We start from the raw sequence: 27958 nt of genomic DNA, 5'->3' as shown, positions 1-27958 counted from the left end.
TACAGGGTGATGACGTCATTCACATACGCTCTTGTTATCGTATTATAGATATGAGTGACTGACAACCGAACCCGGAACCTTGTGCATGCCACACCAATATGGTCATTGCGAAACGTGTGTTTAATTCAATATAAACGTGTGCTTTGGGTGTGGGTGTATTGTTTATTTATAGCACTGACAACACACATAAACATAGTGTGGGATTATGAATTTATGAATATATTTTTTCTAATTTACTAGGAGCCAATAAGTATGCAGTCAAACTGATAGTAGGTGAATGGTCATTTGTCCCTGTAGTCCCGGGACTAGAATAGGGCTACGGTATCCCCTGCCTGTCGTAACAGGCGACTAAAAGGGGGCTTCCGAGGTTGCGGACAGAGGACTCCGGACTCCTTATATTTGATGTTTAAGGATTTTTTTACTATTTTGAATATTGTATGTAATTTTAAGTTATTAACAATTATTATTTAATTTAATTATCAATATTTTAATTAATATGTTTTCACTACACTGACGCATTACGTTAGCCTGTAATGTTAGATGTAAGATTTAAGTAAATAAATAAATAAATAATTTTATTTTTAGTCTTTAACTGTATTTTAATTCTGTAAGTACTTATGTGTACCTTATATGTCGACGTAAACTTTTATACCTATAATCCAACGACATACAAACGAAACAGGAACTAAACGTTCATTATTATTTCCAGCCAAATTTATTCACGAACCTATTCATTTACAATCCAATAATCAAATAAGCCGTCAGCTTATATCTTTACATCGCAAAACAAACCTCCTTATTGTCGTGGAAACTTTATACTGTGGCACATTAGCCCGGCACAAAGAGCCTTATCGGTCCATCGCTGTTTACTACAATAGCGCTACAAAACTAGCAAATATCGTTATAATAAAACGATCATATTTCGCGCTTTCAATGCTGATTCCATCTCTCTAGGGTGACCAAATAATAGATAATCCTATTCAATGTTTGGGAAATAATACATTTTTTTCGTGAATAACAGAACTCTCACATGACAACTTTTCTTCCTGCTGCGGTCACATCCGCCAAATCCGTTTTGGCCGTTACCATTGATGCAAGAGTGTCAATTTTCTTTAACTTCGAAGCGCCACTAGAGTACTGTAACAATAATCTTTAAGATGTTGCTAACTAGCAAATCAGTAATGTGAATAAAATAAATGTTAGAACAGATAAAGGAACAACTTATGTGTAGGTGACGTGTTTGGGAAAACAAATATGGCTTAAGATAAAGGCATAACCTATAGGATATATAACTACAAAAAACAAATCAATCACACAAACTTTCTAAAACTAATATAATTAATAATTCTTAATTTAAATATTCATTATTTGATTTAAGCGAAACAATTATCTATTGAACTACATTCTCACGTGCCTACCTAATAATATAGTCTGATTCATAATTAGGTGTCCAAAATGTAAACAAAGAAATGTCACTGTCAAAATTAACAAGAAACAAAAACTTTAACAAACTCAACAAAAAACGAAAATTTAACAAGTATATACAATTTAACAAACGCGTTATGTAAACGAGAAAACATTAGAGTTCGATCACAATCACGAAAATTAATAATATCAGTTACGAAACTTAAAAATTACAGCACAAGAAATGTCTTGGATTCCGATTGTGTTACCATTATGACATTTTAATTTTCTACCATAAACTTTGTTTTTTATTATTTTTACTGTACGGAACGAAACTGAGGTGATATAAATATTAGAAAATGTGAATTAATCTTAATTTATTTAGATTATTATTTTATTATTGTTGTATTAGTTTAATATCGACAAAAAAAACTACCATTTCTAACGTATTTTCTTGATAGGTCAACACCTTTGTTTACATTTTGGACACCTAATTATGAATCAGAGTATAGATAGTTTACATTGCCTTACTTGCATAACATAGATCACATTTGTATAAACTTAACTAGTTGAAGCTACAAAAGTTTAAAACCACTTTCAACTTACACGTAAAAATCACAAAAACCTAAGCCTATTAGAAAGCAGTTTAGCATTCAGAGCTATTTAGTTTGTACAATACAACGATACACATCGCGCAATAACTTGCACAAACGATAAGTATCTCAGCGAGACTGTTTAGTTGAGTGAAAAATAATATGTTTTTAGATGTTTATCTGTTTGTGCGCTACCGGGTACTGCGCGGATCATATTTCGTTGTCCCGAAGCTTTCATAAAACGCTATTGTCCGAGTCTTTCCTACTTTTTATAGCCACCCTAATTTTAAATCTAAAGTATTATTATGTTGGACTATTATGTAACGGCGATCGAATCCTGGCTTTCCCCGGCGTTTAGATAAGCTAAAGTATTTCTTATTAAATACTTCGTTAATACTCGTACCTACAATTATAGAATCTAAGATTCGTCTCGTTTGTCAATCCACCGTTTATGGCCTTACCTATTTCTGCCTTTCAACAGCAGTGTTAAGCGCTACTGTGTTCTGATTTGAAGTGTACTAAGGGAGAATCACTTAAAAATGAGGATTTCTAACTTAGGCAGTCCTCAGGCCTTGTCGACCTTATGCAACTTATTCTATCTGTAGTTAATCACAGCTGTTCATGGACGCCAATAACCACTGAGCATAAAGTGGGCTGCAAACTCGATTCCTACTTCTAATAACTTGGTTTATGAAGAATCAGTGAAGCAAATCTATCCTATAGAAAACTCGATTGCAAGCTTTAGACGTTTGGTTTAAAGAGATTCAGTGAAGTAAAACCATCGTCTATACTTTAAAAACACGATAAATATCACGTGAGTGAGTGAAGTACGTAACGGAGGCTAGTTAAACACACGGGTAAGTATTCAGAGCGGTACCGCGGGCAGCGATGCGTGCGACGGCGGACGCGAGATCGCGCGCCGCTCCTACATCTGATAGTGAGCGTTTTGACACTTGACCTGCAGACACCATACTGTGTGCTATGCTGGGATATTCCTGAAACTTTATATGTAGGTTTTACATTTTTAGTTTCTAATCAATTCTTGAGATTCTTGAAGAATTTTTTTTATACTTTTTAAAATAATATACTTTGCGCTGTGTAAGTAAACTAGATGATAGAATTCTCAATATGCGCGATCGGACCATCAATCCGTCAGATAATTAATATACTTATCGAAAGAGGTGAATACTTTAATTATTTAAATTGAATCACAAATTGAACTGAAATCATATGAACAATTCAATTAAATAGCTGTTTAAAAAGAAATTAAATGTTGTACCTGAAAACCACACCGGAGCATTTATTAAAAAATGCGTACTTAACTAAATGACCGAGCAACATTAATATGAGCTTATTAACACAAATAGTATTGTTGTGTTTTTGAAAGTGTTCAGGATTATTAATTCTTCATTTTAGACTATTTATTTTTTTCAAATCCCGAGACCCACTTAAGGAGGGAGTCTCTAGCATGAACCTCCTACCCCTCGCGGCGTAAAGCAAAGCGGGCCGCGTTTGACCGCAAATAAACAAATACACGCAATTATCGTAACAAACACGCTCATGTTACACCAATATACGAGTTATTTTCCTTTAAACCCGTCATACATAGATCTGACTGTCATTTCGGCTAGATTATTCTGACAGTTCACGCGCGCACGGCTACTGCCTTTGAGCTATACAGGTTGTTCTTATTCATACAAAACTAGTCTTTACTATTTCATATTTTATTGGGAGCAGGGACGACCGACTGACTGACTTAAGGTGATCATCGTAGTACTAAAGAGTGGCACCGCATCTGAGATCAACTTTAGCTAGAATTACCAATGTTGCATACGGCGTTTGTCACAGATGTCATAGGCTGTAGAGAACATTTAGCGTGGACTACATGCTTCTTAACTTCAATGTTAAAAAAGAACATGCTGTATATGTAAATGTTGGGCTATTCAAACGCAATGGCTGCCAATCACAGCTCGTTTGGTATGCAACTGTTTTATGTAACCCGATATTTCTTGTGACTGCCCGCTCTACAAAACAGTTGAGATTAAATGTCCGATCTATTACGATTTAACTCGTGATGGATGTAAAAATATCATGCAACAACAAAAAATAGGTTTGGAAAACAACGTAAGTATTATCATTTTGTGAATATATGAAAGTTAAGTGTGCTGAAGTGTAAAGTATTTACGTCTGCGGTAGGTGTGTTAGCTTTAAATGTCTTTATGTATATAGAAAAAAAGCTTATTGTTGGCGCGCCTGTTAATTTTACCAGTAGCATTTTTGTATCTTGTTTTGGCTCTATAGTAATTCGACCTTTATACCCTATTCAAAAAAACCATCCGTACTCTCGATTATTAAATTTGTCTTACTCGAAAAATAATTATTTTCAATTTGCCACCCCGTCTTTTACTAAAAATACGTGCTAAAATTATAGGAAAGCGATGGTTAATTGAAAATAAAATATATCCCCTGATTTATACAGAAGACAGCTTTTCAACCCCACATAAGAACTAGTATAGGGCTGGAGTAGTGGAGTCCTACCTGAGACCTTAATGAATAGGTAATTATTTATTACCACTATGTTTGACTAACTTGGAACGTTTTAGGTAAGCCCTTTACTACTTACGACTATGTTATTAGTTATTACTACTCTATTGGACTAAGACGCAACGCCTTACTTTTACTAAAAAATATTACGATCAAACGTGAACAATCGCGCCCAGAGTCAATACAACACGATTGGTATAACCCTCTGCTACCATACGGCAGAATTCCGACAAGGATGGTCGTAACTGTCATTACCGTATGAATATTTAACCCTCTGGTCGCGGCGTCCGGGTAATGCATGGTTGTTACGTACGAAAACACGTCATTTCTAAACCACTTGCACATTGGTAGGGTTGACAGTGTTTGAAAATAGTTTTGATCGTAAAATGAGGTTTAGGAAATATGCCCCTACTTCTTTACTACTTTACTTACTTTGCTACAATATCTTTTATAATATAAATGAGTTTCGCATGAGTTTTACAGATGCATTGTTAACCCTGAGAACTAAGTTAAAACGTGTCGGATAAATTTCAACCAGGACAAAGCTGCGTTTAACATTGCTTTTCTGAGGAGAAATAGGTGTAATGAAAGTGCGGAGTGAAACCACAAAGGGTTCAACCAGTTTGCTTTTCTGAAAAATGTCTCAATTCCGCGATAAGTCTAGTCTAAAATCATATCACAAATGCGTTGTTTTACCTGAGGACAAGTTGGACCACCTTGATTAACAGTTTTGCCTTTACATCACCCGCCCAACTAAATACTTAACAATGCTGTTGTAAAGCGTACTGCCACACCTATGCAGTGGTACTTCTGCAGTCGACCAACAAAGAGTTGTACCTCTACAACTAAGAGTTGTCGTCACCTAAATAAAGCTATCTTATTTTTACAGAACTCTAAAGCCTCAATGATAACTCAAAAATATGGCGTTTTGATCGTGTCTTTCCACGTGAACGCATTAAATAATTAATGTCCTACACGTAGTAATGGCGTCTTACACGACTGTTGGCCAATTTCTTCCAATAAATATTGCATATCAAACCACACGGCTCGAAGAGGCGGGCTGGACGAAGCCTACGCAAGTCCTCACAAGTTGTAACATATGCACAAACATCTACAAGGCTTTCTGTCCCATAAATCGTATTACAAGCGGACGAAAATCCTATGCAACATTTTCTTACGTATGTAACCATGTCTGCACTGTACTGTACCATATAATTTGAAGAGGAGTTATTACGTATTGTCGATAATTAGTAGTCGAAGGCAAGGTATAGCAATTTCGGTGTAAATGTGTGACATAATGATATGGCATCGGTAATAGCCGCCGTTTCTGAAATATGCAAACGCCTTGACGTTTTCCTCGCGTTCCGCCTACAATATGTAATTTATAAAATTTAATTTTCCTGCATTTAATGTCAAATCATGTATAAAGGTAGGTATTCATTAGAACTGTATAATACAGCATTGTAGTAGGTATTTTAAATCATGAACCTCTTTCCGGTTTATTGTTTTTAGAATTTCCTTAAGTACTGTCTTTTTAACGTATCCCGTTTAAAAGCAATTAAAATTGCTTTATAATTTATATTTTATTAAAATGCCGAAGAAGTCAATGGGAGTCATCTTAGCGTGTTACATTACGCTCGTACCTTCGAGTATTTTACGACGATTAGCGCTTCCCGGGGTGGATTGCTGGACGGTTAGAGATACTACTCTTACCGTCTGCTACCTTAGAAGCCCCTTTTTAGTCACCACTAAATACAAACAGGGAATATCTCTATTCTAGTATCGAGTCTCTGTAAGACAACTCATACGTTCAGTAATTCACTTATTTACGTACTTACTTACAAGTACTTATACTAATGTAGTTCTTATTACTTTGTGAATCATGGGTTTCTTGAAGAAATGAAATTATACAACTTTCAACATAAACTCTGCAAGGAAAAAATAGGACGAATAGCCAGGCAAACTGTAATTACAGGCAATTACAAGCGCCGGTACCAGGCGTACATAACTAATGAGGGTAATGAAATAAACTGCGTGACCACAACATTAAAACAGCTCTTTTTCCGTTTGATCGGAGGGCGGTGTCGCACCTGACGATCTTCACACGGCTCTGCTAGCCTGGCACTTACTGCCCTACGATTTTCGTATTTTGTGCGGAATTCATTGAATTTTGAAATAACACAATTTCATTTAAATATTCAATTTTAACGGTGGTAGAGTCCTCCAAAGGTATTACTGCGCCTATTTCTGCCTAATAAGGTTTTTTTTTGTATATTATAGGAGTAGCAGACGAGCATGCAGTCCACCTGATGGTAAGTGGCTACTGCCGCCCATGGACATCTGTAATCAACTCCAGATAGGATTAAATATCTACCTGATTAGATATCCTACCTGAGGTCAGCCACAGATGCGCTGCTACCCCTGAGGACTAAGCTGGAATGCCTCGGAAAAGTCTGTCTCCCTTACCACACCCTTCAAACCGGAACACAGCAGCGCCTAACACTGCTGTTATTAGGTAGAAAAAAGCGTGTTAATATCGTCAACATCTACGCAACGTTCTAGGCATCGCAGACGATTATCGAGCTCGAGTCGAAAGTCTTCAGAGCCCTGGACCTGGCAAGGTGTTGGACGAAGTATCGACTTCATAAGGCGGGACCGTTCCAGCTTGACTTGGATATTTAACGTGCCTCTAACCATCCGGTGATCGCTTCCGGTTTTAAGCCTATTGATCACAGAGACATCGTTAAATATATGCCGTTTGTCCGCCAATATGAAGTCAATCTCGTTTTTGGTAGTACCATCGGGACTCATCCAGGTCCACTTCCTCTGGGGCTTCTTCTTGAAAAAGGAGTTCATCATATAGAATCCTTCCTTTTCCAAAAAGTTAGCCAGCAAGTGGCCTCGATGGTTCCGATGACCAAATCCGAAAGGCCCCACCTTCGACTCATCGCCATATTGGACACCTAGTTTTGCATTGAAGTCCCCCATCACAACCGTGAAGTACGATTTTGAGGTATGTATGGCTTTTGATATGTCCTCATACATAACCTCAACCTCGTCGTCGGAGTGTGTCGATGTCGGCGCATATACCTGTATGACCTTCAACGAGTATCTTTTAGATACTCTGAGTATAAGGTATGCTACCCTTGGCGACACACTCTTGATCTCCACTATGTTGTTGACGAGGGATTTGTTGACGATAAACCCGACACTACCTTGGGACAGATGTTCGCCCTCCCGGTGATAGAGCAAGTTACCGGATTTTAGGATCGTCGAGTCCTCCCCCTGTCTTCGGACTTCAGACAACCCTATAATACTCCAGTTTAACTTGCCTATCTCTTCTTCCAGCTCATATATCTTCTCATCGTTCCTCAGAGTCCTGGTGTTATATGTTGCCAGGTGCAGCAGTCGTCGTTTATGGTAGCCCGATCTCTGCCGGAGATTCTTAGCACCCCCTGCCCCGCCAGGAATAGCGGGGCTGCCGGGGACTGGGGGCCGGGGTTTTGTTGCAGCTGCCATTAGGGGGTTGTTGCCATAGTCACCGCGCTTGGCTGTGCGTGTTGGTGACCGCAGTATGGTGGTAAATTCACAGAGAGACGCTGCTGCCCATCTCCTGGTTTTTGTCCCTTAGTCGACTCTTACGACATCCACGGGAAGAGAGGGAGTGGTGCTATTCGCAGCCGGCACCACACGGCTTGGTGTTCAAAGGGTTCTACCACCTTCAAATCCTTCCTGTGGTAGATTCTAAAAGGTGTGAAAATGGCGAGATCTTTATTGGGGGAGCGACGGTGTTACAACTTAACCGTCAAAGGTAGCCAACGTATCTGTGGTCGTCTGCACATTTTAATATTATTAGGCATTTATTACATATTTCAATGTAAAGTAACCACTTACCATCAAATGCCATGCTATTGTCATTACAGAATTAAAAAAAATCTAAGGTAAAAAAAATATAATTTGTCTATAAGCGACCAATACGTTTACCGTACATACAGTCATTTTCGTCAATGTACGTCAAACGAACTAATCAATCGGCCATCAACCTAAAATATGGATCTACTTGTTTCCATAATAAAATAATCCACTTAACTATGCAAGCGATTAAACGCAGGACGACCACTCATTATCTACCGTACAACTTTCGGTAATTTGACGGACACAAAACTGTTATTTGGACTTGTTCTGTCTGTTAATATTTTATATATTTATTATTGTTTCGAACTAAGTACTTCGGCTTTGAACTGTTTTGCTTGGAACAGAGTTGTTTGCAGGACATTAGTCTAATTGGCCAGTAATTCCCAAAACAGTAATGTTTAACATATTTAGAATACAATTATAAGACTAATTTAATTCGAAATATAAAATTAATTGAAAAACTTTGAAGTTGGTAGAACCCTTTGTGGTTCAACTCCGGCGGCACCACCGCCACACCTATTTCTGTGTCCTAACAGCAGTGTTATGCGCTGCTGTGTTTTGCTTTGAAGGGTGTGGTAAGGGAGACAGACTTTGTGGACGCGTTCCAGCTTAGTCCTCAGGAGTAGCGGCACATCTGTGGCCGATCTCGGGTCAGAATATCTAATCCTACCTGGGGTTAGGATTAGATATTCTGACTGATTACAGATGTCCATGGGGATAGCAATCACTTACCGACAGGTGGAATGCCTGCTCGTCTGCTACTCCGATACTATAAAAAAAACTTTGCTGATATTTTCAGTTAATGATCGATATCGATACGGTCTGAAATGTTTCAGCATTTTAGAATTGGGTTTGGCCCCAACATCTAAATGAATAATTTATTTTAAATTTAATTTTGATGCCTATAAATAAATTTTCGAAATATTTTTGTTTCAAATAGTACATAATTATATTTTATAATCCTCAATCAATATAGGTCAATATACTATTGAATATTTTTCTAAGTTTATTTTTTTTTAAGTTTAAATACATATCTAATTATTTACAATATTAATCTAATAAATTGATTATTTAATATTTATCCAATATTCGTCGAAATATGAATCGCAACCTATCGAAAAAGTAAGAGAATTCAACGAACTGTTTACTACAAGAAATTCACATTTATGAGACTGTCTTCCATCCACATCATTCCATCGCATTAAATAACAACCCTGAGAACTTTTATCACAAAGTAATAACTAACTTGATAGTTCAATGAGTATGTAGGAATTTAATCTAATTATTGTGTGAACCACTTGTCGGTGCATCGTCTTGTAACTTCTCAAAAGCTTTTGGGAAAATTCGGCCAAGCGCGATCGCTTTGATTCCAAGTGTCAATTCTTTCTTTGTATATATTCATACTGGAAATAATCATAGATCCTATGTTTCAATTTCATCCCTTGAAATTGTTTTACATTTTTCGGAATATTTAATAGTACCTAGTAGTGAAACCTAAGCAAAATATTTTTATTTGAGTTGAATCGCTGAATGCTATCTGTTTCTTATGAATTTTCATATGCAGTACATCTGGTGGTAAGTGGCTACCATCACCCATTGATATCTGAAATTAACCTGAGATAAGATAAGAGTTCTACTTAAGGTCGTTCACAGACGCATTGCTACCTTTGAGGGTAGTGCGCCTTGGATAAGTATGACATCCTTACAACACCTTTCAAATATTCTCATAGCTGCGCTTAACACTGCTTGTATTACGCAGAAATAGGTGTACCGGTGGTGCATCCGTAGTCTACCCCTGGAGAATATGTACGAGTAATCTGAAAGTTATCCACAAATCCTAATCATTCTCTGTCCACCACCCACTCTGAAACAGCGTTTTGGATTATACCCACTCCAGTTTAGAAAACATACCTATGATCAGTAGTAGATTATAAAACGCAGTGCAGCCAATACAAATATCAAACATTTCCAAGTTATTTTTTACTTCGAAGTACAAAGTTGAGATAGCACATGGTGGTTCCCAGGGTGGTGGCGCGCACCACTCCGCTCAATTATTCACCACCGATCAACTACCCGCTTGTTTGTTTAATGATAGCCACGTTCAAACCTATTACGAACTGTATTGTAGCTCCAAGACGTGGATTTGTAAACAGCCCTTCAAATTCTGGTAGCTTTTGTGGGGAATTTTATTTTTATTATCTATGTTTTAACGTGCAAGCGGTCCTTGGGTTATATCACATATTATGCTAAAACATATTGTCTTTACTTTACTAGTACTGGTAGCTCTCCAGTTATATAACTCATTACAGTCCCATTGCTGAGCATGAAACACCTCTCAAAATTATAGAGTTTGGGTTACATGAAGACTATTTTCATAGAGCCAGTATGGTTTGACCACTAAGGTTCTTACGCCACACCTATTTATAGCGTGAGGCAGTTTTATGTATCCACGTATGTCAACCAAGTCTTATAAAAAAATCGCAAATTGGAGAATAACTCAAAATTACCTGGAAGTTTCATTATTAATTCCAATAATTTATATCTCATTAGGTTGGTTAGCTCCTGATTGATTTTTGTTTACTTGATTATAAATTAAAATAATTAGAACTATGAGATATATATTTAAAATACAATACTAAGGACCCTTATGTAGAGCTATGTATAACTGTTATTATTAATTATTATGAATTTAATTTATTTTCTTTATTTTAAACTTCCATAATCATACCTTCAAGCAGTTATGAATATCTTCTTTAATGTATAAAATAAAAATATTTTATAAAGTGGTTTTTATGCTTCCTTCACAATCACGTTGGGGCTTACGACAAAAAGCGTTAAGTTCATGATAACATAGTAAGGAGTGACGTCACGAATGAGTTGATAACCAAAAGGTACGTAACGATACTCAAAGTGTTTCCACACTCATTACTCTGATAACGTAAGACAAGTTGCGGAGTTAGGCACTCCCCACACTGATGTGGTCACAGATTATTCAATTATTCATTCATATCAGGTTGCTGCGAATTTATTAAAAAAATATGTGTTTTGAAATTATAGTTCATTCATATAAATATTAAAAGTATCTGTCTTCGTTGTTAACGTAACAATAATGAGAAACACTTACATATACGAGGAATTGGAACATGGTACTCTTGTTATTGATAATAATCAATCGAACCAATTTTCTAAGATATCATTATGAGAGGCGAAAGCAATTTTTTTAACATCTGAAGGTTTTTTCTAAAGGATACATTAGTAAACAAAGTCCATTCACAAACACATAACATTATATATATTTTAAGCTGCAAAACGTTCGCGTTAGTGTGTGAGGACCATTAAGCTCAAAGCGTTGACATTTCAATGAATAAAATTAAATATTTGCGCAGAATTAACCCTTACCTAGTTCGGGATTAAGATTCCTCTGATATACGGATTTTCAACACTTCAGCTGCTGTTATCAAACGTTATGCCTGAATGGGTCACAGTGGCGAAAGGGTTTTTACTAAATGGTAAATGGACATGCAGACTTTATTACACTTCGTGGCCATTGGGATTTAATTCCGCATTGAATAAAAAATACCTAAGTATTTATTTATTTAGACTAAGTTTTAAAATATAAAAATGAAAAGGATCTGTATGAAAAAATGTATACAATGATGGTGCTAAAATTGCATTTTTATTGAATTCAAGTTGCGAAGACGAATTTTAAACCAATAATTCAAATTAGAAGATCGCACATGAGTTTAAATACTCGTTAGAATAATAAGTATATTTATTTTAGGACGTATTAGGTTTTAGGACGTATTATACATAAAAAGATTTTCTTATTGGGTATTTATTTTATTTTATTTATTTATTTATTTATTGCACCTCTATAAAAATAACAGATACAATAGGGCAAAACTTAATGCCTGATGGCATTCTCTGCCAGTCAACCCTTGGTGAATGGAGAAAATGGAGGCAGGTGTTAATTATATATACATGAAATTAATTATGTAATTTATTATAAATACATAAATAAATACATATACTACAGATATATATCAAAATATATAAACAAATACATACATATTATATAAAATAAACAATACAGATGATTAAGATATTGACGAGGTGTTAAGAAAATGCTCTCGGACAAGTTTTTTAAATACTGCTTTACTGGGTGCCTTCCTGATATGCACGGGCAGAGCGTTCCAAAGCAGTACTGCCTGAATAGTAAATGAGAAATGAAAAAAGCCGCTCGTATGCAGTGGAATATCTGCTCTTAAGTTATGAGACGACCGAAGCATTTTGTCATGGGTTAAGAACCTATTCTGGAAGTAATCCTTGAGGTAAGGAGGAGTATTAGTATCATTCAAGATAGAGTAAAGCTGAAAAAGGATCCTAGAGTTACGCCTCTGACGAATAGTAAGCCAGTTGAGTCGGCTACGAAACTGAGAAATGTGATCATATTTACGAAGGCCAAATATGAATCTGATAGAATTGTTGAGAAGGCGCTCTAGTTTATTCAGAAGTGCTTCGGTTAGATCTGGGTAGCACACGTCTGCATAATCAATGATGGGAAGGATGAGGGAGTTGACCAGCATAAGTTTGGTCTTAACAGTCAGGAAATGCTTGAGACGGTATAAAGATCGCATAGTGACGTTGACCTTCCGGGATACTTCGGTGATATGCGGATTCCAGCTTAAGGAGCTATCGATATGAAGGCCAAGGTTCTTCACGGATTCAGAAAACGGAATTTTTGTACCATTATAAACGATAAGTGGTACTGAATCACGAACTAGCTTGGCCAACAGTCTCGAACTACCAATAATTATGGCTTGACATTTGGCAGGGTTGACTGATACTCCATAGCGCAAAGACCAGTTCAGGAGAGCATTTAAATTATGATTTATCTTATCAATTGCGCTATGCAGATCATCCACGTCAGCTTGAGCATAAAGCTGTAAATCATCGGCATACAGATGATACGAACAGTTGAAAACATGTGTGATGGAATCAATAAATAAAGAAAATAACAATGGAGAGAGAATACCGCCTTGCGGGACGCCAGAATCTAAATCAGCCCAATCCGAGGAAGTGGTTCCAATCCGAACGGACTGCTGGCGCCCGCGAAGATGCGAAGAGAACCAATCCAAGGCGGTACGAGAAAACTGTAAGTGGTTAAGGATGGCAAGGAGAATATCGTGGTCGACTGTGTTAAAAGCGTTTGAAAAGTCAACAAGCACCATCACCGTGAGCTGTCTGTCGTCCATCCCGTGTCGGATATCATCACAAACTCTAATTAATGCGGTGGTGGTACTGTGACCGGAGCGGAACCCAGACTGATAAACATTCAGCAGGTTATGTTTCGTTACATGAGCGGAGAGTTGCTTATGCACACAGGCTTCCAGAATTTTAGAAAGGAATGGAAGTATAGATATTGGACGATAGTGATTAGGAAGCAATGGATGGGATATTTTGGGAAGTGGACGTACAAAAGCTTTCTTCCAGATAGAGGGATACTGTCCGGAGGAAAGGGAAAAATTAATGATGTGAGTAATGGCGGGAAGAAAGCTGTCAATGACATTGACTAGCATTACTCTACTCACTTCATCACATCCTACCGCCTTAGATTGGATACTGTGTAAAATAATGTTTACCTCATCCTGATTAACGGGAGAGAGCTCGAAGGTAGGAGTTAGAGAAGATTGCATTGAAGCAATGGAAGCTATGGTGTGCGACCGGATTGTATTGTTTAAAGAAAACGTGGATTTAAAATGACGATTCAAGTCATCTGGAGAGTGAGAAGAACAACAATCCATCGCAGATGGTTTACCCACACCTAAAGATCTAAGGAATTTCCACATATCAGCGGCTGACGAGATGGAGATGTTTGAATGGATATATCGGCGTTTAGCTATTCGTACCATCTGATTGCATCGATTACGAACAGCCTTAAATGCAGCCCAATTGACTTCAGTCCGCTCCTTCTTATACTTCCGAAAAGCCCGATCCCGTCTGGCCATCGCAATGCGAACTTCACTTGTGAACCAGGGGGCAGGTGGACGCCTCAACTTCACCTTATGCATCGGGGCATGAGCGTCATACAGTGAAAGAATAGTCTTGTTGAGAAAAATAATTTTATCATCCACTGTAGCCGCATCTGTTAGAGGTTTAAAGTTAACAAGCGAGGCATCTCTTTTAAGGTTTGCCACATTCATTCTTGCAAGATTTCGAATATATAAAAAAGAGGGTTTTTGTTTTGGTGGCTTCAATTTGTAGCTTGCGAAGAGAAGATCGTGTCGTGAAAAACCGGGCGCGGAGAGTTGACCAAACGTCTCAATGCACTCAGAAGAGGATGTAATGATAAGGTCGATCCAAGAGTCATCGGTGGTAATATTATGATGTGTAGCAGATAGACCAAGAAGTGTAAAGTTAACCGACTCAATTATGGATCTAAGTTTTAAAGAACGAGGAGTACATTTTAACATATCTGTATTGAAATCTCCCATTATTATGCAGTGCGTGTATTCAGATCCCAATGTCTCAAAAACTGACTGAAAAGTATGTATCTAGTAGACGCTATCTACACATACCAATTTATTTTTCTTAAAATTGACCTCATACATGTTCTAGGGCTGTTATTATTATACCGACAACAGAGCACACAACAAATCTTAGTAAACACACTCATCGTGTAAGGCCTTAAACATAAAGTGTTAAGGAAATGCTGATCAAACGGTAACTTCCCGGCAACATTGCCGGCACACGTCGCTCGAATGATGTCGCTTGAGAAACATCGCCGTAATTGTATCAACAAGGATGTCATTACCGCTCGGTGGTACCATCGGTGCGTTACTCGATTAGATGTATTATAATAGTGTTAAGGAAGTGCTGATCAAGCGGCAACTGTCCGGGCAACATTGCCGGCACACGTCGCTCGAATGATGTCGCTTCAGAAACATCACCGTAATTGTATCAACAAGGATGTCATTACCGCTCGGTGGTACCATCGGTGCGTTACTCGATTTGATGTATTATAATAGTGCTAAAAAGTACTGATCAAGCGGCAACTGTCCGGGCAACATTGCCGGCACACGTCGCTCGAATGATAGAAGATGAGAGGTCTACAAAGTTAAGTAACGTGGTAGTCGGTAACTGGATGGGTGACAGCTGGTGGCTAAATTTTGATCATATTCCATGGGTGTGCGGATATCCTTGCCCTATGGTGAGCATTGTTGTGCATAGGGACGATTGCTTAGATTATAAAATTTGGTTAGCGACAGGTTTCACCTTCACTTTTAGATTTTTCCGGAGTGTGTCTATGTGCGTGCGTTTGTGCGTGCTTGTGTGTTACATACATAACAGGGTGTGATGGCGGTGGTGGCGGTGGTGCCTCCGAAGTCGACCCACAAAGGCCACCTACCTCTATTACTACCATATCTGTCTGAATCTAGATCAAGACAAAAAAATGTTAGGATAAACTGTTAATTTTAAATAAATGGCAGAGGTAGAGATAATAGAGCTATTCTTAACAGTACCGAACAATAATTGGGTATATTGTTAAGTAAAAAAATTCAAAAATTTAATTATTCATAAATGGTTTGGAACATCACTAGCTTTGTTGGTTGCTCAGTGCGGTCAGTGAGCATCAATTACTTAACCTTAGCTGAGGTGCGGGTCACAAACTGTTGGAGCTCCGACCACGGACCCTCGCTGACTCATGTATCATTCTGTTTTGATAACCTATGGATCCTTACATAAGCTGCCTAGGTAGGTATAAATCTGCACATCATATGTACATATTATATTTAAAAACAATGTGAAATTGTTTGCAACTTGTATTACCTTACAACTTGCAACCTTAGTTCATAATAAAAGTAATTTTTAAATAGTTCTGAAATGAAATGTAAGATTAGATTCCTACCTGAAATCCCCCGAGTACTGAGTCGGAATGCCTCAGAAAACTATTTATTACTAATACTGGAACCATATTAAGATAGGTATACTGGAAACCAGAACGCAGCAGCTGTTAAAACTACTGTTATTAGGGAGAAGTAAATGTGCATCAAAAATGGTTCCAACTTCTTCGACCATAGAAGATTCCAGAATTTTCCCCCGGTAGTCTTAAAGCTGAAACCAAATTTAAACTCAGCTGTACTCTTGTTATTGCAAAAACAATTGTTCAAATACACTTTGAAAACGCTCTTGTCACAAAACATTTGTAAATATCTTACACGGGTTTTATTTTGAACTTGTTTGTGCACGCGACTACACCTAACATTGAATACATTTTATTGGTAGCTAATATAGGATAGCAGTGATAGCCTAGTGGTTAAGAAACTCCGCCTCTCGATCGAGGGGTCCGAGGTTCAAATCCCAGACACGCACCTCTGATTTTTCAAAGTTATGTACGTATTAGAAATTAATTATCACTTGCTAAACGGTGAAGGAAAACATCGTGAGGAAGCCTGCATACCTGAGGGATTTATAAAAAAATCTCAAAGGTATGTGAAGTCTACCATTACGCACTTGGCCAGCGCGGCGGACTATGGCCTAATCCTTCTCATTATGAGAGGACACCCGTACCCAGCAGTGGGACAGTAATGGGTTGTTGATGATGATGATGATAGGTATTCCTCTGTCATATCTCTGATATCGTCCTCTATCATCATCATAGTCCTCTATCATATCGTGAAAGTCCTATCAAAGCATATCCGTTCCCAAGATTGGGTAGTAGGTAGGTAGGTACTCCTACATACAATTAAAAACCATAAAAAAAAAACAAGATTTTAAATTTTGATTTTCAGTATCAGTAAATAAGCAGACGGATACGAAATATACATGTACAATTTAAAAATCCACTATGCAAAAGTCATCTACCAACATGTATATATTTTCCTTCATGCAGTATGCACCACACCCATGCATACACCACAGTAGTCGTAAGAGTCAACTTACCCTGAAGTTGGAAATAACAGACAAACACTTCTTTTTTGCATTTAAATAAAGTGTTTTCATACATAAGCATTGTTATTAATTGGGTAGTTTAAATAAATAATTTAAACAACATTGTACTTGGTTGTCATATGAATAATACGATACGATACGGGTGGCAGAGTACCTACATCTAACAATTGTATTTATTCTCTAGGTTTATTTTGAATAATTTTATTCATATACCTACAGCCTTGAGAAACTGTAAACATTACCTACTTAAAAACAACTGGACATGCGTAAGTCGACCTAGTAGCGTCGGCGCCAAACTTCTAGGCCACTCTAAATATTAGTGGGACGAAGAAGAAGCGCGGGCCCTCCCCGGCACACTCCGCTGCCCGCTCTCGCCCACGGGGACATAGCTGTGTTAGTGTGCCCTTACTGTTGCTACGGATATATGCTTGTAGTTGTGTTCGACCGCATTGGTTCGCTGACTACACTTGCGCGCAACAACTTCAAAGCGGACTAGAAGTTTGGCGCGGATTATACCCGATAGCGTTTTAGCGCTGTTTTATAAGATTGAAGTGGCAAGCGAGCGTGCAGGCCACCTGATGGTAAGGCCGTTCACGCACATATTCTACCTGAAGGCGATCACTGATGCGTTGCCACTCCTGAGACTAACAAAATAGTCGCCTAATATGTAAGTTAGCCGGCATTCACACCCTACCATCGAAACGCAAGAACTGCTTCACGGTAGCAGAGGATGCGGCGGTGGCGCTTCCACAGCCGATGGAACGTTCTCTCTTTCAAACAGGGAAAGCATTTTTTGTTATAATATAAGAGTAGCAGACGAGCATGCAGTCCACCTAATGTTAAGTGGCTACTACCGCCCATGGACATCTGTAATCAACCCCAGATTGGATTAGATATTCCTACCCGAGGTCGGCCACAGATACGCCGCTACCCCTGAGGACTAAGCTGGAACGCCTCGGAAAAGTCTGTCTCCCTTACCACACCCTTAAAACCGGAACACAGCAGCACCTAACACTGCTGTTATTAGGTAGAAATAGGTGTGGCGGTGGTGCCGCCGGAGTCGAACCACAAAGGGTTCTACCACCTTACAAAACTGACCATCTGGTAGTCAAGTGCCATTATAAAAATATCCAAGTAAATATCCATATATTCAAGTTTAAGCCATATAACACAGGAATCCTGCTTGAAGTTGAAAATACCTTTAAGAAAAGAAAAGAATTAAGGAAGAAAAGAATTGACATTAGAACACTTCATATTATGTACTTGTTGTAACATGTGTATGTAGTTAAACAGATCAAAGTTCAACCTCTATTTACAGATAGGGCAACGACCTCATAACATAACTAATGTACAATAATGGTATTTCACGGTTTAACGTATATTCGCTGGTTTATTATCATAACATGTGATAACGCACGTCAGTCTAAGACGGGCATAGCGCACGTGATAGTATCGGCAGGTACTTAATCGAATTAGGCCACAATGCCGAGACGAACCCGCGTGTCATAGGTGACATGGACGTGGTAGAGATGGATGCGGTATGTCACGGATTGTTAAGGGACTGACTACTAGGAAATACCTATTAAAAACAAAGTAAAAAAAGAAAGATTCGATCTTTTTGGAAAAAAGCGAAATTTTTTCCAAAAAAATCGATCCTTGAAACGAGTCAAATCGAAGCGTAATAGATCGATTCTCAAGAAAATTTAGGCTTAAAGAATCGATTCAGCAAATATCGTTTTTTGAACAACCACAGAAATATCCGTATGCCTCAGCAAAGAAAGTCTGTAATACATTCAACCGACTTCGAAAAGATCGTTTCCGATTTTCTAGGATGGAAGATCGATTCAATGAATCGATACAGAGATCGATAAAATAATCGATTATTTTGGCCCCGAAGGTCGATTCTTTGATTAATCGATCTCAGATCGCCATAACTAGTATGTTAAGGTATCTTTACTGAGGTGCAGTGATAGCATAGTGGTTGAAATGCTGCCTCTCGAGGTTCGAATACCAGGCATGCGCCTCTGATCTGTTTTAATTGGTGGCGTGTTAGAAACTACTTTTAATCTCCGGCCCCAACAAAAATGGACAAAATTTTATGACAATCGGTTATGTAGGTAAGAGGTAAAAGACAAACAAACAAAATAACATTCGTATGTATAATATTACTTTATATTATTTATCACTCTATATCGGCAAAGGAAAATATATGGGACTGGATGGAATATCTTAAAAAATATTCTATTGGCTAAATATACACATAATTATAATTTTAATGATAGAAGGATAATTATAATGACATTGCAATTATTGATTTGACCCACTATTATATCTTGATGACTTAATTATCATATTAGTAAGATCTTGTAGGTATATCTAATATTCTTTGTTTGCATATATTTTCCCTCATTTTTGTCATGATCCAAATTATGATTTATTACACTTTAATTAATTGATTGATTGATTGACTGATTGATTGATAAGTGATTTATCAGCTTACGCAAGTCATTTCGGTATCTGAAGGCCGAAATTTATCATTAATTATGATTTTATGATTTTACAAGTATGTATTTGTCAATAGTTTTATGGTATCATAAATTGCGTGTTAGAAGTTTGAATGAAGTTATAAAACGGGTACAGGACCATAAATAAAATGAACTGCTCCTTTCATTGTTCTGAGTAGAAAAGGTTTGTCTTGTTCGAAATGGTGTTATATGTAGGTAACAGTTTTTTTTTTGTTTTACTCAAAATGTAGAACGGAATGGATACTGTTACGTAAGAATAACGTTATTTTTGATAAATTATTAATTGCTTTTTTGGTTTAGTTTGGTTTGAAAGTGTAACACGATATTTTATATCATACAAATAATTATATTTATGCACTGCTTTCTATTAAAATTGTCTAGAAATAAATCTAGACAGATATTTTATTATTCGTGCTAACATGATGCAAAAAATATAATAATTAGTGTTTGACAGTTAATTATTATTATAAATATTCATTTTATTTAAAGGTTTATTTTGACTCACCTACATTATAGTTTAAAAATGTAATTTTACTTATGGAAACTATTTAATATACCTATTATTTTGATAATAATTTTATCAATAAGTAACTATTATTAGGGGAGCACAGTTAAATAAACATTAGAATTAGACACCGCATCCAATACTTCGTAGCTCAGATGACGCATGTGTCACACACAAAGAATCACGTCATATTCGTCGCTATCATTGATATATGTCCATCACGGCATGATCATCAGTGATGATCAGTGACGATCACGCCGGACCGTAGGATCACGGTCATCGGGTCCGCTCCTAATGCCCAATTGTGTTCCAGTTAGCTTATCAGATGGTGTCGTATTATCCTTGTGCGTTGACTGAGAGCCTCTTGTTACGATTAAAGCCTCTTACTGTATGAAAGGGTTGTAAAATGTACCAGTTAAGTCCGACGGGTGAAATATTTTAAATACTTCCCTATCTTTTTTTTATTTTATTAAGGGCCGTTTTTTCAATTCTCAAATTACTCTCCAGATAGTTAACTGACGGGTAAAATTAACTGGCTGTTTAACAAAGGAGTAAAATTTTTCAATTTTTCAATCACTTTTTACCCGAGCCTTAGCTATCTATCTGTTGTCTATGCATTTCTGTTGCTAATTTCACTCTAAATGTACGCAAACGAGATGCACATATACAATCACTGCAATGTTAGACTGAAACAAGGCAGAAGTTAATGTTTTACATTGACATACACGTCAAAAGGGACGTCAATTGTGTTTGTGCATATTTGCGCATGGCATGTGCATATTTGCGACTTGGTGTTCGTTTCTTTATTTGTATATCGGGGTTAAAATTAAACAAAAATGGATATAAAAAAAAATTTAACAAAAAAATACAACCGACTTCTATGTCACTACAAAGTAAAAAATAATTAATATAAATGTTGGTTTAGTACATATTTGTCTCATTGTCAGCATATTCTGCTGAAAATGCTGTTGAGTGGGGTCAATAAGTAATTATTTAAGAAATATCCACTGTCTCCGAGCATAATTCCATTACTAAGGTCACCATTATCACCGCAATATTACATCAACAACATCAGACCAATAAATGACACATTACATAACCACAAAATGTCATAGAAAACTGATAGATATCTAATGATAACTGATTATTTTATATTATATAAATCCTCAGATAAATCTTATCTGGTCCTCCAAGCAACAGATAAATTTATTCGCCAGTTAGCGGTTTTATTCCACTGATAACGTCTATCTGATGATTGAAAAATTAAAAATCTTATTATCTGTCAAATAAATTTTATTCGATAGATAAAGTCCACTAACTGGGGATTGAAAAATCGGCCCTAAATCGAACTGACTGTCTGTATTGACATATTCTATATTTTACATGAATGATTGAGACATTGGGTGTTGGTTTGTTTTCACTGTAAAGTTCAGGGGGCCTACCGCCATCTTTAAAAACTATCATAGTTCAGGAAAGTTTTATTTCCTCCGTAAAACAGTAACATTGTCCGTCTTACACAGTTGAACAAACTTAAACCTTTATTAATTTTTTGCTTATCAATTGTATAAAACCAACTGAAATTGTCATACTTTGCTTAAAAAGTTAAATTTCCTGCAAAAAAGTAAAAGTATGATTAAAATAATATTGTTTTCAGAGATGATAGTAACCCCCAAGGCGTTATAGGACCGCGAATGGATACGACGCAAATCTATTCCACACTTTCTTATTAAAGACAACATGATAGAGACGGAAATTAAAAGGAAATTAAAACAAATCTTCGGAAAATGATAGAGCCATGTGGTTCGACCGGGAGATGGTACATTACATCCATTTTTAATACGAAGCAGTTCTCCGTAACGATGGTAGAGTGGTATGTTATAGAGTAGGTATCGTTTCTAATATTACAAAGTCGCTACTCGCGAGGCAATAAACCTTAGGTACGCTAAGGACGGGTGCGGTTGTTCATGGATAAACTCTTATAGATTCCTTCTGATGATGGTATTTATGTTAATAATATGATATTTATAAGAGCAATGATATTGGGATATTGTCATAGTACAGTAGTAGAAGTATATGGGGCATTATGGGGTTTACCAGTCTGACACATCAAGGATTCTAGATTCGATCCCAATCAAATAAAAATATACTTATGGTCCTACAGTAACTTTTTTGTCTTTGTTTGTGACCATGGTACCTACTCACGACACAGTCCTAATATGGCTATGAATGTAGAAAATCTTATTTATTCTTAAAAAAAATTGAATTTCAAATTTTTTTTTTTCACTTTACACTTTATCGATAGATTCAGACCATAAACTGAAACTGATATTACATAAGGTCTAAAAATGAATCAGCAAAAGTAATTAAGTATGCCAACTGTCTATTAAATTATTAAATCACTCAATCAGATATTTCTAATGTTTCTATGCGAGACTTGTGTGAATAAAATTATCTTTTTTGCCATGTTTTGACATAACCAACATTTATTTAAGCAACATGTACCTACGCTAAAATAAATAATAAGTAGGTAGTACGTACCCATATACTATCTAATTATGAATTTATTTGCTGTTATGATTTTTTTTAAGTTTTAGCAATACCTATATAAAAATGTAATAATAAGGTTGATATTATTAAACAAAAATAAGCACGCTAATACTAAAATGCTCTACAAACATTGTTTAAATAAAATAGATAGAAACATTATAGGTACTACTACTATAGGAAGATTTAGCTTTCGAAAATCGAACCTGAGATCCTTTACAGGAGACCTTTATTTCCTGATCACCTACCCATATATCATAATTGTAAAAAAACAGTTTTTCAGATTTTTTATGAGAAGAGTAACATTAAGTTCCACAATTATAATATGTGTGGGTGTTCCAAGTGTCTCTCACTCACACAGTCATAAATCATAATTAAGAACCTAACCTTTAGGCCTCCATCTCCATAGATAGTCACTTATCAAAGAGTTAAAAAATACAAGACACTTATTTCAGTTATCGCACCATTGTTTATATTTTAACCAAGGTCGGAAAATATTGTAACTTTTCGTAGATAACGTAAACAGATTACGCTATAGATATATTTTATCTATTATGTCATGTTACCGGTAGGTAAATGTTCGTATTGCACATATATACGTAAATATTGTGAAATAAAAAAAGATAGCATGTAACTGATACTAAGATCTGTATCCTCAGATATGATTGCAGTGCTTAAGTTAGATAGGATGTAGTTAACCTGATACGCAAATCTATATCTAAGCTCAGATACGAGTGGTGTGCTATCCGTGGTCGGTCGTCGCGTTGTTACTCCTGAGGACTAAGTTGGTACGCCTCGGAATAGCGTCTCTACCTCACCAAAACTCACAATTCCGAACACAGAAGCATTTAACACTTGATATAGGTGGTGATAGCCTAAAGGCAGTGATAGCCTAGTGGTTAAGAAACTCGGCCTCTCGATGGAGGGGTCCGAGGTTCAAATCCCAGGCACGCACCACTGATTTTTCGAAGTTATGTGCTTATTAGAAATTAAATATCACTAGCTAAAACGGTGAAGGAAAACGTCGTGAGGAAACCTGCATACCTGAGAGATTTATAAAAAAAATCTCCAAGGTATGTGAAGTATACGCACGTGGCCAGCGCGGTGGACTATGGCCTAATCCTTCTCATTATCAGATGAGACCCGTGCCCTGCAGTGGGACAGTAATGGGTTGCTGATGCTAGGTAGGTGAGAAATATAATAATGGTGCCTCTACATTCGAGTTATTTAGGTACGTACGAAAGTCTCTACCAACTACATTATTATTCTATTTTTTTCTATCGGAAACTATTAGCTTACTTAGAAGAGACATATTAAAGTTGTTTACCAACTTTGCAACTTTGCATTGCAAGTTTATTATTTTAGTGCCAGTAATCAAAATATTGAAGTCGATACAGAATTACGTAAGGAGCTTATCTAGAAGTATCGGTTGTAAAATTATGCTTAGTAAAAATGGGTAACATTTTAAATAATACCTACTTATGGTTTATAACCCCATTAATAACATTACGAACAATCGCTTTGTAATTGTTCCCACAGCGAGGACTAATAGAAGACACGATACAATAAATAAGGTGGTCGAAAGGCGTCCGCTCCGCTCAAATAAAATCTTGGAGAGTTGGAGCAACACGAGTAAAGCTCGCTTTGTTAAGCACGGAGAGGGGGACGCGGGGGGCGTGGCTATGTATCCAAAAGCTCTTCTTGCGATTGGTCCGTCGACAGGCCCAAAGCTGCTGGGGCGGCGTCTCTCGCGCTCAGTATAAATACTAACGCCCGCCTCCGCGGCCGTCAGTCCACTCGTCGCTCGCAGGCAGCGCACACGCGCAGCGCGTTACGATCGTTATTAGTGATATCAAGTGTACAACATGGTGAAGTTCGAAGGAGATTTCAGTATCAATGCGATACTGATGAACCACGCGGCCGGCAAGCCGCCGCCCTCGCCCACGGCCTCCTCCACCGCCTCGCCCTCCGAGGCGGACCTCAGCGACTCTGAGCTCGACGTCACGGGCACCGAGCCCGTCGACTGCACGAAGCCCAAGGAAGACGACGACAAAAAAGACAAGAAGCACGAGAAACCCGCCTACAGTTACAACGCCCTCATCATGATGGCCATCCGCAACAGCCCCGAGAAGCGGCTCACGCTCAACGGCATCTACGAGTACATCATGACCAACTTCCCGTACTACAGGGAGAATAGACAGGGCTGGCAGAACTCAATCCGCCACAACCTGAGTCTGAACAAGTGTTTTGTGAAAGTGCCGCGCCACTACGACGACCCCGGCAAGGGCAACTACTGGATGCTGGACGCGTCCGCCGAGGACGTGTTCATCGGTGGCACGACGGGCAAGCTGCGGCGCCGCTCCGCACTTAACGGCCGCTCCCGGCTCGCGTGCTTCAAGAGGCCCCTGTTCCCCGGGGCGCCCATGCCCGGCTCGTATCCCCCGGCGACGTATTCTCAGCTGGTCGGCCTGTACTCGCAACTGCTCTACCAGCGTTACGCACCGATGCAGATGAAGACACATCCCGTCGCGCCCAGTGCTGTGCACCCCGCTTTCCGTGGGGAAATGGGCTACGGCGGACTACCTTACTCTCCCGCGCTGTACGGGGAGAGGTTACCCTCGTCATTCTTGGGCCAGTCGCCGCTGCTGCAGGGATCTCCGTTGGCGCAGACGTCAGCGATGCTGGCGCAGACGTCGCCGCTGCTGCCGCCGTCGCCGCCGATGCTGTCGCACTCGCCGCCCACGTCGGGCGCGTCCAGCCCCGAGCTGCCCTCGCCGTCGCACCACGCGCTGTCGCCGCACATCTACAAGCCGGTGACGGTGCTCACGCGGCAGTGAGGCAACTCCATCTCAAATCTCAAAGAGGCTGGCGCGGAACGAGTGCGGGCGCCTCAGACTATTCATCTGTGATCTAGGTTAGGTAGTGTTACGGACGGACCAGTGGAAGCACTTGAGAGGTAATCTCCGTAGTGTACTCGATGTTTGTTTGCAATATTAGACGCGTTGTTAACTCACTAGCATTCCGCTATTGTTTGTTGCTGAATATTCTATAATGTAAATATTTCCAAAGTGTATATTTATTGACTAGCTAGGCTTAAGATAAGAGTTGTATTAAATAAATGAAAATATTGATCCCTTAAAGCTCTCTTTCATTTCCCGGCCGGCGCTAAGCCGTTAAGCCTACCCTGTGTTACTACGGCTACTCATATTATAAGTGTTAAACGACATGAGTTTTTTATTTTATATTTTTTTTATTTTCAACATACAAAGATAAAGTTACAAACTATGGTGCAAATCTAAATCCTAATGGTAACACCACACATTTATTCTGTTACATTTAGGCCTAACTACTCTCCGTGTTTTCACACAATTAACACTATTTAACATTGATATTTCCTATATTTTAAAATAATATTTATTGAATTCAAGAAAATTTTAATAAATCTACATTTATGTAACGATTACAAATGCAGAAAAGTAGATAATCTAAAACAAACATCTTTATTTTGAAAAATTGAATAATTCGTTCTAGCATACCTACTCACATAAACTGAATTCCTTCTGTTTAGAACGTATACGAGCCAAAATTAAGAAGATGATCTATAGTATTATATCCTTAAGCCACAAGTCCTACGAATTTTAATCTCCTCTTATTAACTAACCATTATTTACTAATATACCATGCAGAAGTTAATCTTTTGTTAACCAGTAACTTCTAGTAAGCTTTGGTTTGCGGCTTTTGCTTGAATCTAACTGAATAGGAGGCTTAAATTATAATTAACAAATATATTAATACTTGTTTAATCACTAGTCTAGTATCAGAAGTGACTAATTTTATTTTATTAATTAATTTAGTAACTAATTTAAAAACTATTATACCTACGACTTATTTAAGATTGATAGATAATATCCACATTCATATTTTTAATATCCTAATACTTGACTAAAAACCCTTTGCAATTCGAAGGTATACAAAATTCCTAATAAGCAGTATACTTATAGAGGTTATCTTAAAATAATTCAATTAATTATATAAAGTAAATTTTATTAAATTATTTGATCATTATTTGATTATTTGGTAAGAAATATTTATTTGAACTTTGAATACCAGCATAATAAAAATATTTATAATTAAACAATTGTATTGAATACTAATTAAAATAAAATAAATTAAACTATATACTAGTTAAAAATATTATTTACAGAATGTACATATACCTATAGTACAAAAAAGAAAAACAAAAAATTAAGTAAGAAATTATTTCATATCATATTTTGACAATCTGTTTGGATTAAATAATCTACGCACCACGCTATAGATAATCTAATATGTATAATATAGATAAAATAAAAGAGTTTAAGGATATGATTTTCTAGGGCGACGTGGTTTCTTGAGGGAAAACAAAATATGAAATGCGTTTTTTTAAAATAAATCTTTTACGGATCAATCTCGGAAATAGTTAATTTGAATTAACATAAAAGTGTTGTGTTGCGTATTTCATATGAATTATCTTTCTTTAGTGGCGAAAGATAACATTATGAGGAAAACTGAATGCCTAAGAGTAGACCTAAAAGTAATCTCAAAGTGTATCATGTATCCATCTGCACTGGATCAAGCAGTGCTCGTGTTCTAAACCCATCTCACTCTCAGAGGAGATCCCAGCACTGGGATTAAAATATATAGTTGATACAATACTAAGTACTTAAGAAAAGATTAAACGTACGTTACGTAGGTAATCGTTTAACTAAATTGATGTAACAACTTACAAGGATTATTTATACAAACAAAAATAGGCATGGCATTGTTAAACTTCAACTTACAATGAACATTAATAATTAATAAGTATCTTTATGCAAACATAGGTATTTTTGACTTTTGTTCTTATGCAATTTATACATACGTATGGAGTTTCTAGTGCCGATAAGTCTTACGTGAAAGTCCTTTCAAAGCGGTAGTAGGTTGCTGACATTCAAAAA

At 37.3% G+C, this 27958-nt stretch overlaps 1 protein-coding gene across 1 annotated transcript; it reads left to right on the top strand.

Annotated features, from left to right (window-relative positions):
- The first annotated feature begins 24777 nt into the window (after positions 1-24777).
- Foxg1 (forkfead transcription factor G1) lies at positions 24778-26122 on the top strand. Its single transcript, XM_073082736.1, has one exon. The coding sequence runs from the start codon at positions 24848-24850 to the stop codon at positions 25817-25819; it is 972 nt and encodes a 323-aa protein (XP_072938837.1). The 5' UTR covers positions 24778-24847; the 3' UTR covers positions 25820-26122.
- Positions 26123-27958: the final 1836 nt, after the last annotated feature.

Source organism: Epargyreus clarus, unplaced genomic scaffold (assembly GCF_041222505.1).
Source record: "Epargyreus clarus isolate Ecla_fem2 unplaced genomic scaffold, WU_Ecla_fem_2.2 ptg000018l, whole genome shotgun sequence".
NCBI classification, from domain to species: Eukaryota; Metazoa; Arthropoda; class Insecta; order Lepidoptera; family Hesperiidae; genus Epargyreus; species Epargyreus clarus.
Note: the sequence above shows the minus strand (reverse complement) of the source record. Positions and strands in the feature narration are given on the sequence as shown.

Excerpts from the sequence above, each read along its gene's own strand:
- Foxg1 (XM_073082736.1), top strand. The coding sequence starts at position 24,848 with ATGGTGAAGTTCGAAGGAGATTTCAGTATCAATGCGATACTGATGAAC.